The 17,521-nt window shown below is 38.6% G+C and overlaps 1 protein-coding gene across 1 annotated transcript in view; it reads right to left on the reverse strand.

The window, feature by feature from the left end:
- Nucleotides 1–552: 552 nt before the first annotated feature.
- Nucleotides 553–17,521, reverse strand: part of nbeab (neurobeachin b) — a 188,041-nt gene continuing 171,072 nt past the window's right edge. The window contains 10 exon segments of the mRNA XM_041993838.1: nucleotides 553–1,325; nucleotides 3,161–3,312; nucleotides 3,801–3,997; nucleotides 4,220–4,321; nucleotides 6,685–6,855; nucleotides 7,254–7,409; nucleotides 7,563–7,634; nucleotides 8,383–8,560; nucleotides 9,380–9,469; nucleotides 14,582–14,749. Of these exon segments, the coding sequence (XP_041849772.1) occupies nucleotides 1,235–1,325; nucleotides 3,161–3,312; nucleotides 3,801–3,997; nucleotides 4,220–4,321; nucleotides 6,685–6,855; nucleotides 7,254–7,409; nucleotides 7,563–7,634; nucleotides 8,383–8,560; nucleotides 9,380–9,469; nucleotides 14,582–14,749 (1,377 nt within the window). The 3' untranslated portion in view covers nucleotides 553–1,234.

The raw sequence follows: 17,521 nt of genomic DNA on the forward strand, positions 1-17,521 counted from the left end.
ATTCTGATCTCAGACAAAAGGATTTTTCTCAGACTTGTACGCAAAATGTCAGCTTTGGGTAGTGTGGTGTCATGTAGAACCACTGTATTTAAAAAAAACAAAAACTGAAGTCCATCTATTTGCATATTTTTGTCCATCTACGCTGACAACTCGAGGCAACCCTTTGATTATTATACCAAAAATAGACCAGTCATTTTTGTCTTGTTCCAACCAAACTGAAAACCCTCCTCAAATCCATTTAGCAACGAAGTAACAATATTGCTTGCTAGAGCACTGAGTGACAGCATGAAATGCTGTTTGAATTCACATTGAAAATGGTCAAGACAACATTTATGCAAAAAGAGGCAAACTGGAAAAACATGTAGTAAGGGTACAGTTATGTTTGAAGTGCCATCAGTTACGTGTCGGTAAAGTGACACTTCTATTTTACAAAAAGTCAACTTTTTACAAACATAATAAAATGCTCTAAATGTCCCACTAGAAATTTTCTCTTACACTAATGTGTCATAAAATAATTTCTCTGTTTAAAATAAACGGAGATCACAGTTAATGTTGGTGACATATCAAAGACATTTATCACAACGGACAGAACCCACATTAAATTTGACTTCTCGCTCACATTAATGTTAACAAATTAACAACATTTTGTCTTTTCCCTAAATCAGAAGTGACCACTGAGGAGCAAACAATGGCCTCATACATGTAACTAATGCAATGACAATTTTCAACACAGATTGGCATGAAGGAAACGATAAGAGGCTTGTTTAACAGCATTTAGATATTTTTCAGCCTTTACAGATCAACACTTGAGATAGTACTTGCAACTCAACTTATGTCAAGGTGTTCCAAGTATCAGCCATACAAATGTATAAATGTTCCTAAAAGTGGATAAATGATCTTTTTCACAGTTTTAACAATTAAGAAAGTGTTTAGCAATTTTTTAAATTATATCAATTTCTCCTAAACAAGGAATACCTGTTTTACTCAGCTGGAGAATGCCTAGTACTCAGGTAAGATGTGAAAATCAACAATTTGTCCAGATTGCTCAGTGGCAGATAAAAAGCAACACGTGTGCCTCAGAGGGCAGATGAACATATAGAAGGTCTTTATCACGCCAGTGTTCTGCTGTTTTCTCCACAGTCTTTGAATCATCTGCTGCACAGCTTGGTCACCAGACAGTAGATATCCTTTTAACCTTCAGCACTAGCCTTCTGCTGAGTGTATTCATCTCTTGTCAGTACCTGTTTTGATGTTCATAGTGCCATCGGTTGAAATCTATGTTAAATGCAACAATGCTGCCTGAAGTCATGCCCGTGATCAAAGTCCTGAAGAGAAACAAAACCATGAATAAGAATCATGAAATTCCATTTAAAGCATAGTGCTACATTAAAAAACATAATTATTGGCAGTTATATTTGTATTCATACATCTCTTGCATAAGAATGACATGCATTAAAATGTTTGCAGCAAAGGTTATTTCAGTGCATGTGGAAATTATTTGGTTCCTCTGACAACTGAGTTGACCAAGAAGTCCCAGTGTCGCCTTGCAACCCTTGCGTCCATGTCTTGCTAGTATGCACGAAAGCAGCTGATTTCACAGGGTTGGATTTTAAGGCTACACCCCAGGGGTTTAAAAGCTTGAGCACAATGAACAGAGCTGATGCAGAATGGCTCCCTTAAATACACTTAGACCCCAGGTCAATTTTGCTATCTAATGTCAACTTGTTGAAGAAAAAGGTTGCAGCTGAATTGAGAGTTTCTTAAAATATTTGTTAACTGGCATATACACGAGTGGGTAACACTTATTGTATTATTAAAAAAAACTAAGTGCTTAAAATGTTTTTAATTTAAAATTTCTCATTGATAAATCATTCCCATGTCATCTTAAGTGTGTAGTTACTTATGATGGTGCTGATTTATTTCAATTAATATGTGTTTTTTGGGTGAGTCTGCAAGTGCCGAGGGAGGTTTCACCCTGTGGCAGTAAAGTGCAGCTTGAATTTTCAGAATTTGTAACCGCCGGGGTCACATGATCACATCAGACGCTTATAGCCCCAAAGCGAACCCTGTCACCTCTGGGAGGCCATTCAGGCATCCATTATGTGACTTCTGGCCAGTCTTTAAAAAATGCAAACTTGAAAAACAAGCAGCTAATCCACCAACACACTGGTGCAATGTGTGTATACTCAATGTAATTCAAAATGTGGGCACTTGCAAAACATATCATAATGGGGGTATTCCCCTAACTGAACACTAGCAACATGAAGCTTTTGTTTCTGAACGTTTCTGAAGAGAGGATAATATTAGAACAGCATGTCATGGATTCACAAATGTGAGCCCATGCATGCAGAAGGAACCTAAAACAAATCCTATAAAATTAATCTCATGCACTAAGATCAATAAAACCCTTTCCCAAAACATTTTTTGTTCGACAAATACCTCTTCTGAGATTTGTGTAGGTTTTTAACAGGAAATCAAAAAGTTTATCTGAATTCTCTAAATTCATCTCATCTGAGAGCTTGTCCTATTACAGTAATTGAAACTGTATGACAAAAAATTAGGCTGTCAATTAGACAATTAAGACTTGAAGACCAAAATTAAGCAACTTTTACAATAATTTGGAACGTCAGACTCAAACTTGGCTGAATGGAAGTTGAGTGAGCAGCAGCCAGTTTGAAGACTAAAGAAGCAAATCAAACAGAAAAGCTTATTAATTGTTTCACAACAGTTAAGATCTAAACACATGTAACACCTCCACCGACAGTTTTTTTTGTCTTAGTACTCATCCTGATTATTGAGCCTGTGACACCAATGAGTGCACAGCAGAGGCAGGAGACAAATTTGAGATTTAAGGCTGATCGTTGCAGTTTTATATAGTTCTCATGATGTCATTGACTAGTTTCTTGACATCTTTAGCATAAACATAGATTTAGAAATATGAGATTTTTATTAAGATGGATTGGTATAGCTAAAATTTGTTGTAAGTTACTGGGGTGGTAATACATAAGCCTTTGCTTATCCAACTTTTGTTTTTTTTTTTTGCTTTTTTGGTTTTCTTTTTATTAATACTTTTGTTTTTATAATTTGTGATTATGTTCAAATAAACCTATTAAATGAAAATTGAACCTACTATTAATACAATAAAACTGCCTGTACTGACCTTTGATCATGTGAAAGATCCATGGCTCGGACGCCTGCATCACAGCCTGGGTAGATGTAGAGCTGTTTGAAGTCGCAAGCCTGCCACACCTCCACCACTCCGCTATCTCCCCCTGTTACCAGGTTGTGGCCGTCGCTGCTCAGGAGAATTGTCTTTAAGAAGAATAGAGGTGTAAACATTTCACCCCCTACTTAAAATTTATTGTCTAATCTACAAAAGAGTTTTTCTTTCTGAAGTATGCAAAATATATCATTAAATGAGACATGGTTGTCATTTATTTGAGGGTAAATGCCCAAAAAGATGACCAGCATTTGAAAATAAAATGGTACAGTATGAGAATGATGCATTGATGTGAATATACATTAACTTCCAATTAAATAATATAAATGATGAAATTATAATGTGTTATTTTTTTCTGTAGTTCCCTGAAAAGAATGTTTTGGAAATAACTAGGCCATTAAAAGTTACATACATGTACCATAGTCAGATTGTCCCATTCATTGAATTCCTTGCTTGCTTTTCAGACATTGTGCAGAGGACAGGTAGTTTTTTTTTTAAAGGGACTCAATACATAAGTCTGAATACCTATATGAATTAAATGGCTTCATGCATTTAGGACTGAGTTTTTATTTATGATTACCCTGGTGGAATCATTGACCTCCATCTGTGCCAGCAGTTTGCCATTAATACTAAAGTTGCAGAAGCGGCCCCTGTCATAGCAGATGATGCAGTGGCCCTCACTGGACACCGAGATGAGCTGCGGGCACTGATAGTGGTCTGGGCCCTCCAAAGCCCTTAGCAGGTCCCCTGTAATGGTGTGGACCAGACATGGACCCTCTGCAAAACCAAAAAGTACAAATAAGAGCAACCAATGCTAAGAAAAGGAAATATTTGGTGTTGTCATATTTGACATTTTCTGGGAAAGAAACTGGGAAAAGTACCAGGTCTATTCACTAAAATGACAAAGCATGTCTGGATGGGTAAGAGACTTTTTCTAAAACCAACATTCTAGTTTAAAGCTTCAGTGTTGTAGATATCCTGTTAAAGAAGCATACTCACCTTTGGCTCCACTTATGACTAGGCCCAGCTCTGCACAGACACTCACACACACAACTTCCTGGTCATGACCAGTCAGGACTGCTCGTGGTGCTGGGTAGTCCCCTAAACGAGGACAGAAACAATATGATGAAGAAAATCACTGAGTTTAAATCGATTAAATCTCTTGTGCAACAGTGAAAACATCACCACTCTAATCTGATCACATACTGACAAAAATGGTAACAAAATGGCTTTGGCACAAACTATGTGAAACCACCTTACATGTATCAGCCAATATCAATCATATAAATACAAGCAATGTAACAGATCTGGTTCAAGGGAGACCATTTTAAATTATGTAAATGTAGGGATGCCGTGATGGCCACCAAGCCGCTTGATTTCATGCTATGTGTTATATGATTGATGATAGCTGGGGGGAGAGGTTAGTGAGGGGTGTTTCATGGCACCTGGAGCCATCAACCCTGAGTATTGCCACAACGACAAAAACAATAGTCTGAAATACTCTGATCACCAATTAAAAAGAAAATGAAAAAAAATCATACCTCATTAATATTGCTTGGGCAGTTATTTCTCTTTTGAGGAAATGTGAAATGGGGGGAGACTATTGGTTTTTGGTTTATAAATGCAAAGGTCAGAGTGCTCATTTCTAGGGTTTTAGTAGTATATTTTCAGATGCACATAACATTTTCTTGTTCTGTATTGTATTTATTTGTGTAACTAAAAATCTATTGAGAACACTGAGATGTTAGTTTGGTGTAAGTTTGCCACTGTCAAAAACTTGGCAAGCAACTAGCAACTCTGAATATATCACATCTGTCTCAAGTTCACCCAATTCAGTTTCTAGTTTCACCTATAGAGTCTGACAGCATCATTTTGAAAGATGATGAAAACCCAACCACCATCATCATCTGCTCCTTCTGTGGCTTGGCATGTCTCCTTCATAGCGGCAGCAGTTCAGTCAGTGAGCTGGACTGTGATCGATGCATCATGGTCCCTTAGAGACTAAGACCCTAGCACCCCTGTCATTCCCAGAACCCGCTGCTGATGGAGGCCTGAATAGGACAAGTGTCAAAAAAGCCCCCAGGGAGTAAAAGCAAGCTCACCTGCCCAACAAAAGATTTAATCACCCTGCATTGGATACCCCCAGCTCTGTCGTAGCCCTTGGGACAGGCTGATTTAGCCGCCACAATTAACTTGGTGCAAATATCCACTTGCACCAGTACAATGGGTTGAGTCTAAAAAGCAAGGCCATGATTAAGCTGGAAGTTATATTAATTGTCACACATTCAAGACACAGACAGCCTTTTTTGAGTGTGGCTGAAATCAATTTCTTGCCCATGCCCAACCTGCAGGATGAGTAGTGGTCTCACACACTGCTATTACACATTTGCAGACTTTAACCAGCATTACAGAACATATTATAGGTATGAAACCTCTAGAATGAGGTTCCTGGAAAAGTTTATTAAATTAAAAAGCCAATAAGTAAAACAAAGGACTGAGCCGTTCTTTGTGGCCGTACTCTGAGGGCTTCCACTTGGAAGATATGAAAGGTGGTTGTGGTTTTTCCTCAGTGGTGAATACCTGCCATTTATAGTTTTACCAAATTACATGTATAATTAGACATCTATACAGATTTAAGTTTTTGCTGATCATATTCCATCCCTATTTTTCGCTATATTATTTCCTTCTGTCTCTCCTTTTGTCCACTGAAGATGCATTGTTTGGCATGAACATCAGGGGAATACCGTTTTCCTGCTGCAGTAACACAAGTACTGTTGCCCCTTGCTAATTGGAGGCATCCAAGCTGAAATTCTTAATTAACTGTCAAACCCTCAATGAAGTTAATTAGAGGACACTCGCTACTAATCCTAAAGCTCCTAGAATCTTTCACAATTAGAAACACAAGATCTTCTCATATACACATGTTGTTTTGTTGCCCAGAAATAAAATAAAGACATACTTTCTTCTTTATTTTGAGTTCTTTCATTCCATGCTTTATATAGTGCTCCTAGTTTGAACAGTACCATAACTTTATAGGTGATTTCCCAAACAATGATGGATTGTCTTAATAAAGACACATATATACCATTCTTTGAATTAAGAGACATCTGGAGTTCTACTTAAAAGCAGCACAATTTAGTTCCATTAATCAAACTAATATATTACAGTTTCAGTGCAGATAATCTATTCTCTCCCTGTCTCGCCGCAATACACGATTTGTTGGACAGAATACTTTTTTCCAGTGTTGATCAAAGACTCTTGCCTCCTATATATGCAGTGTTTTAAAAACAATAGACTTGTGCAGCTCCATGGGCTCTATTCACATCACACCAAGGAAAATATTTTATAGTCAAGGTACAAAACAAAAAACAAAAGTAAAAAATTATTCTGAAACCTTGTCCAGAGGTAATTTTACAGCATACACAGTACGTGTACCTGCAACGTACTTGTATATTTCCACTCACCATTATTTGGGTTATCACCAATAATATGGTGCCGCCCACTCCAGTACCACAGCAGCAGCGTAGCATCCCTAGATCCAGAGACAATGTAACAGTCTCCACCAATGTAAGATTCTGATCTGGCCAGACATGTCACCACATCCCAATGGCCAAAAACTATCTGTGTCAGCTTGCCTAGGGAGAATAAAGAGCATTTGAGTGTTAGTAATTCCTGTTAAAATCTTAAAATAGATAAAAAGGAAGTAAAGGTTTACTTTTCAACCCATAATTTATACAAAATTTAAATATTCAGCTTTATCAAAGAGGAAAAGTTCCAGTCTTCTTGACAACCTTAAGATTCATCCAGAGCAGCTGTGGGAAAAATCACCTGTATATTTAAAGCAGGATCTTAGCATTATTTCAGAGCAGTCACGGTTTTTATTGTATTTTTCAGGGGATTATAGTAGATTAATCTGTTGTTCAGTGTGTCAGGACAGAGTTGCACCAGTATTGTATCATTACTGTCATAGTATTCAGTCCTCCACACATCAGTGCACACCTCTGTAGGAAATAGAGTTTACACTCTAACCTACCTGTCTCAGAGGAGTACACACGGAAGCTCTTGTCCCAGAAGCCACACACCAGGATGTAGCGGTTGTCAGCTGTCACCACAAAACAGTGTGTGGTGATTTGGATGCTTTGGTCCACTAGGTCTGTGATCTGACGCTTGTTGCTTCCAGTGTTGTTGGCTGAGGAGACAAAAAGAACCACAGAGCAATATTTGGGTTGTTATAGACACACACACACACACAAATCAAACTATTAACAAAAGCTCCCACAAAAACAACATACATAAATTACAAACATTTTTAAAGCTGTATTTTCCTTTTATGCTTACTCACCAACCAGAGAATCCATCTCTATGGGGAGGTGATGGGCCTGTTCCAGAGAGTAGCCTGGAGCTCCTCTGAGACCTGGATTCAGGTAGTCATACATAAGGCTTTCATTGACCACTGCACATTCATACATAAACATCTGTTCTCCTTTCAGAGCCCAGTTAATTCAAAGTCTTTTCTTATAAAATCAAAGTATTGGAGGTCCATCTGTGTTAACAGGCTTTTTTCTCTCAATGGATATGTTTCATCCTTGTGAATGAGTATCTTGAATAATTTTTGATACAGCAGCCAAAATGCAGACCTTATTATCTTGATTTGAAAGAAAAAAAAAAAAAAAAAAACACATTTCCCTCTTATAGACTGGATGGTAAGGGTGCTGCAGCTGTGTTCATTAAGAGCAACCACACACTGTGCACTCTTTGGTCCTGAGCTCAACATATTTCTACGGTGACAGATGGGGATGTGTGAGGAGAATATGGTGCAGTTGCAGCCTAATTTCCCAGTAACCATTGCTTTGGCCCTCTGACCCAGAGGTGAGGCTGATTTTTCGGGAGGGGTTCTGTGGGTAATGTTGTTCACACATGTCTGAAAAGGAACATGTGGAAACACTCATGGTCAGCTTACCTGGGAGGTGCTAGCTTCTCTCACAGACAGTTGGCTACAGCTCTATTATGAATGTTAGGTAAGGTTTTGTGTGAGGGTGATGAAGTGATTTTACAGGGCCACTCCTGTGGTTGGTATCATTTGTGATGTGGCACACTTTTTTCCAAGAGCGTATGCCTGTGTTTGAACATATCACCTCCTATGTGAGATTGGCACCACTTACCAACAGTGTTGTGCCATCGATTGACTGCAAATAGGCGACTGCAGGTGACAGTAACCACAGCAGGTATAGTGAGGTGGGGCAGAGTATTTGCAGCCACGTGGGTTACGGGCGAATTAGATGGAAACTTCAACACCATGATGACATCCTGCTGCATCTGGTCCTTAAACATGAGAGGACTCTGTGGAAGGAAACACTGTTGAGTAGAAAAGGGGAAAAGACAAAGTGTGGAATAGAATGTAGGGACATGATGATAGGAGAGGATTAGTTTAAGAAAACAGAAACAGGAGGGAAAAAGATGGAGAAAATGATAAGAGAATCTATAAAAAGATGAGAGAAAAGAACACAAGAAGAAATACTGTGGAGATTGGAGGGAGTAAGGCTTTGACACTAGGAGAATTAATGCAGTCCCCACTGACGGTTGTCTGATAAGAGAATTAGAGGGGTTGACGAGAGAAACTGGGATGGAAGGCACAGTTTATGTGAGATGGTGCAGATGGACCAGTACTTTGTGAAAGAACCAGTTTTAGTTCTCATCTCATCCTAGATGATGTTGAAAGAAGTGAACATGTTAACTGAAACATACTTGTCTTTTGGAAAATAATAATGCAAATAATAAGCCATGTGCAGATAATGTAGGTAAAGCTGGTTATTAAATAGACTGAACAGGTAACAAAGAGAGGAGCTAGTGGGCCAGCAGGGAGCACTGTTCCCTTTAAACTTTACTTGCAAGCAAGGCCAGCTATAAAAACATATCTTTTTACATTGAGGGTTTGTAACCTACAAAAGGTGAAAACATCTAAAATATTTAACCTTTATTTTAAATAAGAGTAGACTGTAGGAAATGCACAGAAATGAGAAATCATGGACATCTTTCTCAATCTAATGTCCATTTACAATCACATTCACTGCAACACACACCAGGTCCACTCATCTTTCTTCGAACACACACCACATCCAAAGGTGCAGGAAAATTTTCCAGCATGCTCACTGTTCTCACCAGGTGCATGGCGGAGCTGCGTGGAGGATGTGGCTCAATAAGCAACTGAGATGGCGTCTGTCCAAAGCTCTGGATCTGCGCCTCTGTGGCCTGCGGGAGAAAGAGAGAGAGAGAGAGTGCGAGAGAGAGCGGCTGTCACAATCAATATGCATCAAAGTGATGGGTCAATGCGTTACTTGACAATGCAAGCAAATCCTAACTCAGCCGTGCCTCTGAGGAAGGGGGAGGTAAAGGGAAAGGGGTGCACTCCCAATCCGCCTGGGTGCTCCCCTTCCCCCCTCAGCCTGCAGAGTCATCCAAGTGTTAGTATGGAAGAGACAAGCCTTTTCCTATTAACATGCTTCAGTTAACCATTCCCATTTCCAGGAGCAGGGGCCCCAACTGCACAAACGTTAACCTGGAGTGACATCCAGCTAGAACTGCAGTGGGCCAGTATGCTTTTAGATGTTATTGTGTTTGAAACAAAAGGGAAAAGCATGTGTATGTGCACACTCATATACAAAGGCACAACATCACACAAGCAGGACATAGTGTTTGGGTTAAAGGTACAATACTCTAATGAACCATTATTTATGGATACAGTCTATAAGTTTAGAGGTTTGTGATTAGCAGGGAGAAAAATAAAAACAGCCATGCAAATCTCATTATGGGCAAAAAATAAAAATAAAATGACATAAATCACTATTTTTAGAAAATAAGTGCAATTTTAAACTGACCAATGAACATCTTGTCTGAAATGAAAGGGGAAAAAACAACCAGTGAGCGCTGCTAAGCTTGACTGGGGTACTCCACAGTGGAAGTGATTGATGTGACTGGAGCCACTTCCACCATCAGAGGGGAGCTTGTAGACGTCCGTCAATGCCACTGTGCACAATGGAACATACATGCTCTGCTTTTCGCCTGCCTTTCTGACTGCCTTGGCAACTAGCCCTCATTTTCTTCAGCCTGTACACACTGTTCACTATCAAAAGGACCCATTGGGTAGCACATGCCATGGTGGGAGATTTGGCACAAGAAGTTTGGAGGTGCTGCTGAATTAGGACAGGCCACCTGCAAGGCATACAGTCGCACCCAACACCCCCTGGTCACTTCTGATCTTCCACAACATCAAAAAAAGGTGCTGTCCACATAGCAGAGTGCTGTCACATAGCAGTGAAAGTTTCATGTGAGTTAGTGAGCACATTTGGCAACCATTAAGAGCTGGTGTGTCTTTAAAACACAGTCTGTCAAGTAATAAAGCAACTGACATTATGGCTATTTAAAGTTAGGTTTGAGGTGAGGGTCACAGTGTCTGTTTAAATAAAGAAATTTGATACAAGAATAAAAAATGCAGAAAGGGCCATGTGGAAAGCATCACCATGTTTCTTAAGCTGATTCTATCACCAGGAACACAAGGCTGCTGTATTAAGCATTTTTTTTTATTTTCAGACAACAATAATTTTCAGAAAGCACAGAAAAGATTTTTCTTCATTTGTGGCTTTTTAATGCATGTGTTTGGGAAGGAGATATGAGTTGTTAAAGGTTAAGCACGTTCCTCCACTAGATGATGAAACCAGATCTATATCTCTCAGCTGCTTAAAGGATAATCCTTTGTGATGTATGTCAGAAATTTATCTCTACCTCAATCAGAAATGGAGAGTAGTTAACAGGCAACTCCTTAGTTAAAGTCACTTCAGGCTCTGACTTTTAGTTAACAAGTGACACTCTTAGCCACAGCCAAAGATCTCCCCTCCAAGCAAAAGCCATCATGCCTGCTTAAGCACCAAACATCCTTCATAAGACTGAATCAACCTTTCCATGTGAGTACAATTTTAGCATAAACAGAAAGTTTCTGAGATGAGTGGCTGCAGCTCTCACTTTATCTAATGTTTAGTTTCCAAACTGATGACAGGGACTCCAGGGAGGATGATGCCCCAGCAACACCCTCCAATCTACTCACGTAATGCAGCATCACAACTGCTCTGTCACACAGAACACAAGACACGGCCTTGAGTTGACCCAGTAAGAAGCGTGGGATCATGCTGAGTCACAACACCTGGGATCAACAAATATGAAGCTGATCTTTCAACCTTTTGAAAGTTGTTAGGGATTTCAGCCAAAAGTTATTCTTAAGCACTGTTTAATTTAAAGTAACATACCAGATGATAAAAAAATAAAAATAAAAATCATACAGACATAAAGCAACTGTGTTATTTTTGCACGTGATTACACTGCTGTCCATGCTTTGCATGCCAATGGAAATTTGTTCACGATAAGCTTGTCTAAGTTTTAATCCTCAAATACAAACAAAGAATTGCCCTGAGGGTGTTTCTTGAGTGACAGCTTGGGAGCTGACATGTGCACTACTGTATGCAGGAGCAAAAATGTCTCAAACAATATGTCCACTAGTAAGTGGCTGTCTGTAATGCAGCTATTATCATATATAATGCACATTAAGTTATATACACTATGTGATGCACAGACTGCATGGTCAAACATTTAATAACCATGAAAATATCGAGGTGAAATCAAATTTAAGTCTGTCAGCTGCTTCAAAGCCCGTCATAAGCTAGCCACAGCATACTTTGTTGTCTTTGTTTGTTCAGAGGGGACAGAAGGGGCGGTGGCAGGAGGACAAATAGAGTCCCACTGATGAATAATTTGTCTGTATACTTCTGAGTGACACAGAGGAGTCTGAATCAAGGGGTTGCTGTCATGTTTTTCCATAAGAGAAGACTGTCAGCAGAGGCATCACGCCGAAGGACTGCTGTTCCGGCAGTGTGCCCAGTAGATCTGTCACTTCATCCTCAACCACAGACCAGAGGCCTGGCAGCATGTCAGAAGGTGTCATCATTTTCTACTGACACGCAAGAGGAAATTATCTTTCATGACCTCTAATTTCTTGACATTTCAAATGCCTTAATTGTTGTGACTAATGCCTTGTCAGCAGTTTCACCTGTCAAGCCCAGAATGAATCAATACCCCAGAGTTAATCATCACATTTCAGAAGATCTTAGTGAGACGGTCACTGGGCAGAATTCCATACTCCACCTTATTGACTCATCCAGGTAGGTCCCAGACTAGTCTGTGTGAGATAATGGCAACAGTTAACAGGGTTCAGCTGACTGAATTTCATTGAAGTTGCCACAGATTGAATAATAATTATAATAAAAATCTAAACTTTTGAATGCACATGTACACATGTTTAATGTAATCATTGCACAACATGCTGGTCACTAACAAGATTTACCAAAAATAAAAGTGTCCTAACCATGAATCAACCACTAAATGTTCTCGTTAACTAAAAAATTTTACTTAAAACAGTCCTCTTCATCCAACTGTTCACATATTCATCATCCAAACAAGATGCCACCTTACACATGACAAACTATTAACATTTTATGTTGTGATATACTTACCACTGTTGTTAAGTTCTGTTTCAATAAATTTGAGATGAAGGAATTACCATGGCATGTTTCTACTAAATGTCTTATGTCTATGATGTATTATCAGTGTAGTAATAACTTTTTACATTTTACCGTACATTTTACATGCTCAACTTTTATTTTAAGAAGAGTAAATGATTATATTTGTATTATTGCTATATCTTTTGGAAAATCTGAAATATTATTAATCAGAATATAATTAGTAAATATCCTCTTTAATATTGTTAATTATAAGTTTTTTTGTTGTTGTTGCAAAAGTGTTACACAAGAGTAGTCCAGGACTTCACCCCTATGCCAAAAGTGAATGAAAAAATACTTCCACAACCCAAATCTGTATCGACATCAAATGTTACCAGCTTGTAAGTTGATTCATGCCTCACTTGTTACATTTTTCAGGCAAATTCATCCTTATTTCCACTAGCTCTGCTGACAAACAAACCATGCTTACAGGGGCAGTTTGTATGATAAATTTAATCAAAAACAAAAGTTGCAGATTGCAACTAACTGTATATCTCCCTTAAAAATACAATATGGTTGCCAAAAATAAATAAAGAAATACATAAAACATATATAGTGTGGTTTGTATGTTCAGGCTGTAGAGATCTCTGTTTGGTTGTCTTTTAAATTTCACTGACACCATTATTGTGTGTTTATGAGTTTTATGTTTTATCAATATAAAATTGCTTCAATAAAACTACTGTCAATAATATTAGAAAACAAGAACACCAATCATATTGGTGTTTACATATAAAGGTTAGACTTTATGTTAAAAACATAAACACATAACTGAGAGTGTGAGGGTTTTTCTTCATTAGCACTCACCGTATCAGCATAGCATCAGTTGAAATTAGCTAAACCTTTTTCTTTTTCCTGCACAAATGCAATCACATGTCACAACAGTGACTACATCAACTGGGTACAATTAGAAAGTCTGAATTGCAGGCTTTCTAATGTGCTACAAACAAACAATACTGTCATCTCTAACAACAATCAGGTTGGAAGACAGCTAAAAACCTTTCAGTCTGATGCAAAATAAACAAGGCCTCATCTAAAATCTTTCTTGAAACGATGAAAACCAAACCTTTCACAATATGGTTTGGTAATTAGATCAGCCAAATCTTCTGCAGGTGATTTGCATAGTGGCCACTTGATAAATAAAGGCGCCCCTGGAAGTGACAGTATATAAATGACTTGTTTTGGAGACAGCAGATGGTGAATATCACAGAGAGAGATGGGCTCACACTGGAAAGTGCCACAATGCATGCCAGCTGCTGCAGTCTGTGGTCCTCTTTCCTCTCGCAAATAAACCATTCAGGAGAACTACCATCAAGTTAATAGTAATTCAATTAATTTGTAAAGAATATGAAGATTCACTTTCTCATATTTTGACTGTGTGACCTCTAGTGACTGATCAAAGAACGCAATCAGATTTATTGATCGGATTAAAAAATAAAAAAAAGGGAAAAAAGAAAGCACAGAATCATTAGAAGTTTTATCAGGAACAAGGAAAAATATTAACAAATGCTGTTTACCCAAGAAAGAAAATTAATATCTCAGGTTGTCAAAAAAATTTAAGCAAATAATGAGTCAGCAGCTCAGTCAGATTTTCTCACGGATTACATGTGCATGGCACATTAAGTGATTGACAGATGCACGATACAAACAGCTCCAACACATGCCAGAACAGATAGAGACAGGAAGTGGTGCCGCTGGTGAATAAGAAAATAGAGGGTTCAGTTGCCATAGGAATACATTTGCGTGTCTCTGTAAGCTTTACCTCTCTGAGCAAGGGGTCAGTAATACTGTCCAGGTTGACAGAGCCCTCGTAAGTCAGGTAGTGAAAGACGTTGAGGGCACGCACTGCCTCTGGGCCTCGTTGCTTGTAGCCGAAAATAAGGTCAATCCACTGATGCAGCTGACATGACACAAACTCGCTTTCCAAGGCCTGTCAAAGGAGTACAGGGCAATTATAGGTGAGAAGCACACCAGCAACACACAGCACTTAAGCCATAAGACACAATACAAATTGAAATTAAGCACAACAGTGAATACAACAAAACACAGCCTGCATACATACAGTACAGAGACGACCTGTGTACAGAACATGACATTGCCATCAAACATCACAAAACTTATTTCATGGAGTGCTATGAGAGAACAGGATTAGACATAAACCCACTGTATTAGCATAGCTGTGCTATGTAAGATTAACATACAATAGTGGAGACAGTTTTTAACATGTGTGGTTGATGTCTATATTAAAAAGTAGTCAGATTTTTTGCATTTATGGCAACATGAGATCTTATATCGCAAGTAACAGTGGTTTGAGATCTGCTCTTCTTGCAGCAATGTTGCATATCAGAATTACCAACATTAAGTCTTTTGGTGCAAGCCCTTCTGCACGAGCGGTATATCCATAACTGCTCTCTATGTGTGGGATGAGGGCAGTGCAGATAAACATGCTACCACAACATTTCTGTGTTCACTTAATGCATTTATTGGACTGCAGCAAAAATACCAAGAACCACATTCTAAAGAAGCTTTATTCCTTCAAAGAGAGACTGAAAAATGAAGGAAATACTGTCTTTGGGTAGAAGGAAGATGTTTCTGTTTTCTCCATGGTGCTTTGATTCATCATACCAGAATATTTTGACAGAAGAACAGCAAATGGGAAAACTGTAGTATTCGGTTGACTGACTGTGGTGTAACTATATTAGCCTATGATATTTGGAGATTATGGTTTATGATGTTTGCTCCAAACCAAAAATAACTTGTATTCAGTAAAACATCTTCATCTAATAATTTTATTGAACACGAAGATTACAGGAAAAACAATTAGACATTTATCTCTGTCCACTTAAAAATCCACCTTTGAATGGAGATAAAGAAAGTGGTTCAGTACAAACAGAAACCAATTTACTGTTAAATTATCTGCAAGAGAAAATCCGATAAATTACCAGTTTAAATGAAAAATTAGACTGGATTTTTTTTTTTTTTTTTTTTTTGGCTGGGTGTTAGAGAGACGTTCAGATCAGAATAAGATTTAAGGCCTGTACCCAATAATAAATATACAGTATCTATGGAAGCAACCCGATGGGGGAGTTAATGTATTGTTTCAGAGTATGGTAGAACATAATTCCCATGCATACTGAGGAGAAGCTAGAGAAATTTACACTCCTCCCCTCACGTCAGGAATAACAGCCATTATCAACAAAGCCTGCTCAAGCACACAGAGGCAGACTTTGCCACAGGGCATATCACGACAATTGAAAGTGGCACATGCAAAGATGGGAAGTGGGAGGACAAGGGGGGAGGGAGGAAAAAGAAAAGGAGGGAACGGAGAAAAGAGTGAGAGAAAGGGAGGTGGGGGGGGTTGTCAGAGAGATCCACTGACAGAGAATAAATAAAAGAGGAAGTAAGAGTGTGGGCTAGCTTGGGAAGAGAACAAAAGACAAAAAAGGGAGGCAGAGGACTATGATTTTCTGGGTTTATGAATAAAATGGTCTGTGAATCTAACAAAGGAAGGGAACATCACACATATATACCATAATCTTTTTTTTTCAGTCAGCCTTTGGTTTTGTTTTGGAGATGCAAATATGCCTGTAAAAAATTTTCGCTTTTCTCATTTAACCCCGCTCAGCCAATGTACAAGCCTAATAGAGCTCAACCAGGTCGTATGGGTAAAACATGGGGAAAGGTCACCTGCATAAGACCAGCCAAGCTCTGTCACTCCATCTGAAAAGGTCAGGAGTGTTCCCACAGCCTCCTCCTACCTCAGGACCATAAACACTGCATACTCTAAAGTCAGGATAACTTGCTTCTTCCCAGAAGTATTATGGAAGTTGCTCTGCTTTAAGGAAGAAAGCTATTTATTACACCTAAATTTAAAAAGCAAAGACATATAATTGAGAACCTTTTTATTTTTAAACTCATACAAAATTTAGACAACACTCTTACTTCACTATCTACTGTTTGTGGAAGTGATTAGACTTGCAGGCCAGGAAATGCTAGCATGGTGTCTACAACACATAGAAACTGTTGTGCATAATTACTGGGTACTAAGAACTTTCATCAATAGCAACAAACAATGACTAACTTTATTAGTCTAATTTGAATGTCACCATTTGTGAATAAATAAAATACATATGCACTCAACAAATCAGCATAATGGCCACTTATTGCGTAGTATTTGTGTGATGTTTTTATATGAACAATCAGTATGTTTTGTGAGAAGAACAACTGCTGGGTTTCAGCAATAAGTGATTCCAGATTAAAGGAAGAACAGAGTTATCTGAACACAAAAATGGGCACAATCTAATTTGTTGTCTCTGTGCTGCTCCTGAAACCTGTTGGGAGTTGTGAGCCACATGTTGATAAGCTGTCTGTAATAAATGTGCCTGTGTGCACACACATACACAAAAAAATTGATGGGAAGGGTCCTGCACACTGCCAAAGTGATGAGTCCAGGGAATTCAGAAGGTAAAACTATAGGGCGACCTTGTCCTCAGCCACATCTTTCAGTGACATCACTGGGGTCAGGGGGTACAGTCATAGTATTGAGCGATGGGCTTTAATAGATGGTTCGTGAATAAGATAAGGAGACACACATGTATGGGAAGGTTAAAGAACAGAGAAGAAAATTGTTATTTTTTGTCTGCCACGAGGAGGCAGAAAAGCTAAGAGTGGAAAAAAAATAAAAATAAAAATTGAGTTTAAA

This window comes from Melanotaenia boesemani, chromosome 9 (genome assembly GCF_017639745.1).
Source record: "Melanotaenia boesemani isolate fMelBoe1 chromosome 9, fMelBoe1.pri, whole genome shotgun sequence".
NCBI classification, from domain to species: domain Eukaryota; kingdom Metazoa; phylum Chordata; class Actinopteri; order Atheriniformes; family Melanotaeniidae; genus Melanotaenia; species Melanotaenia boesemani.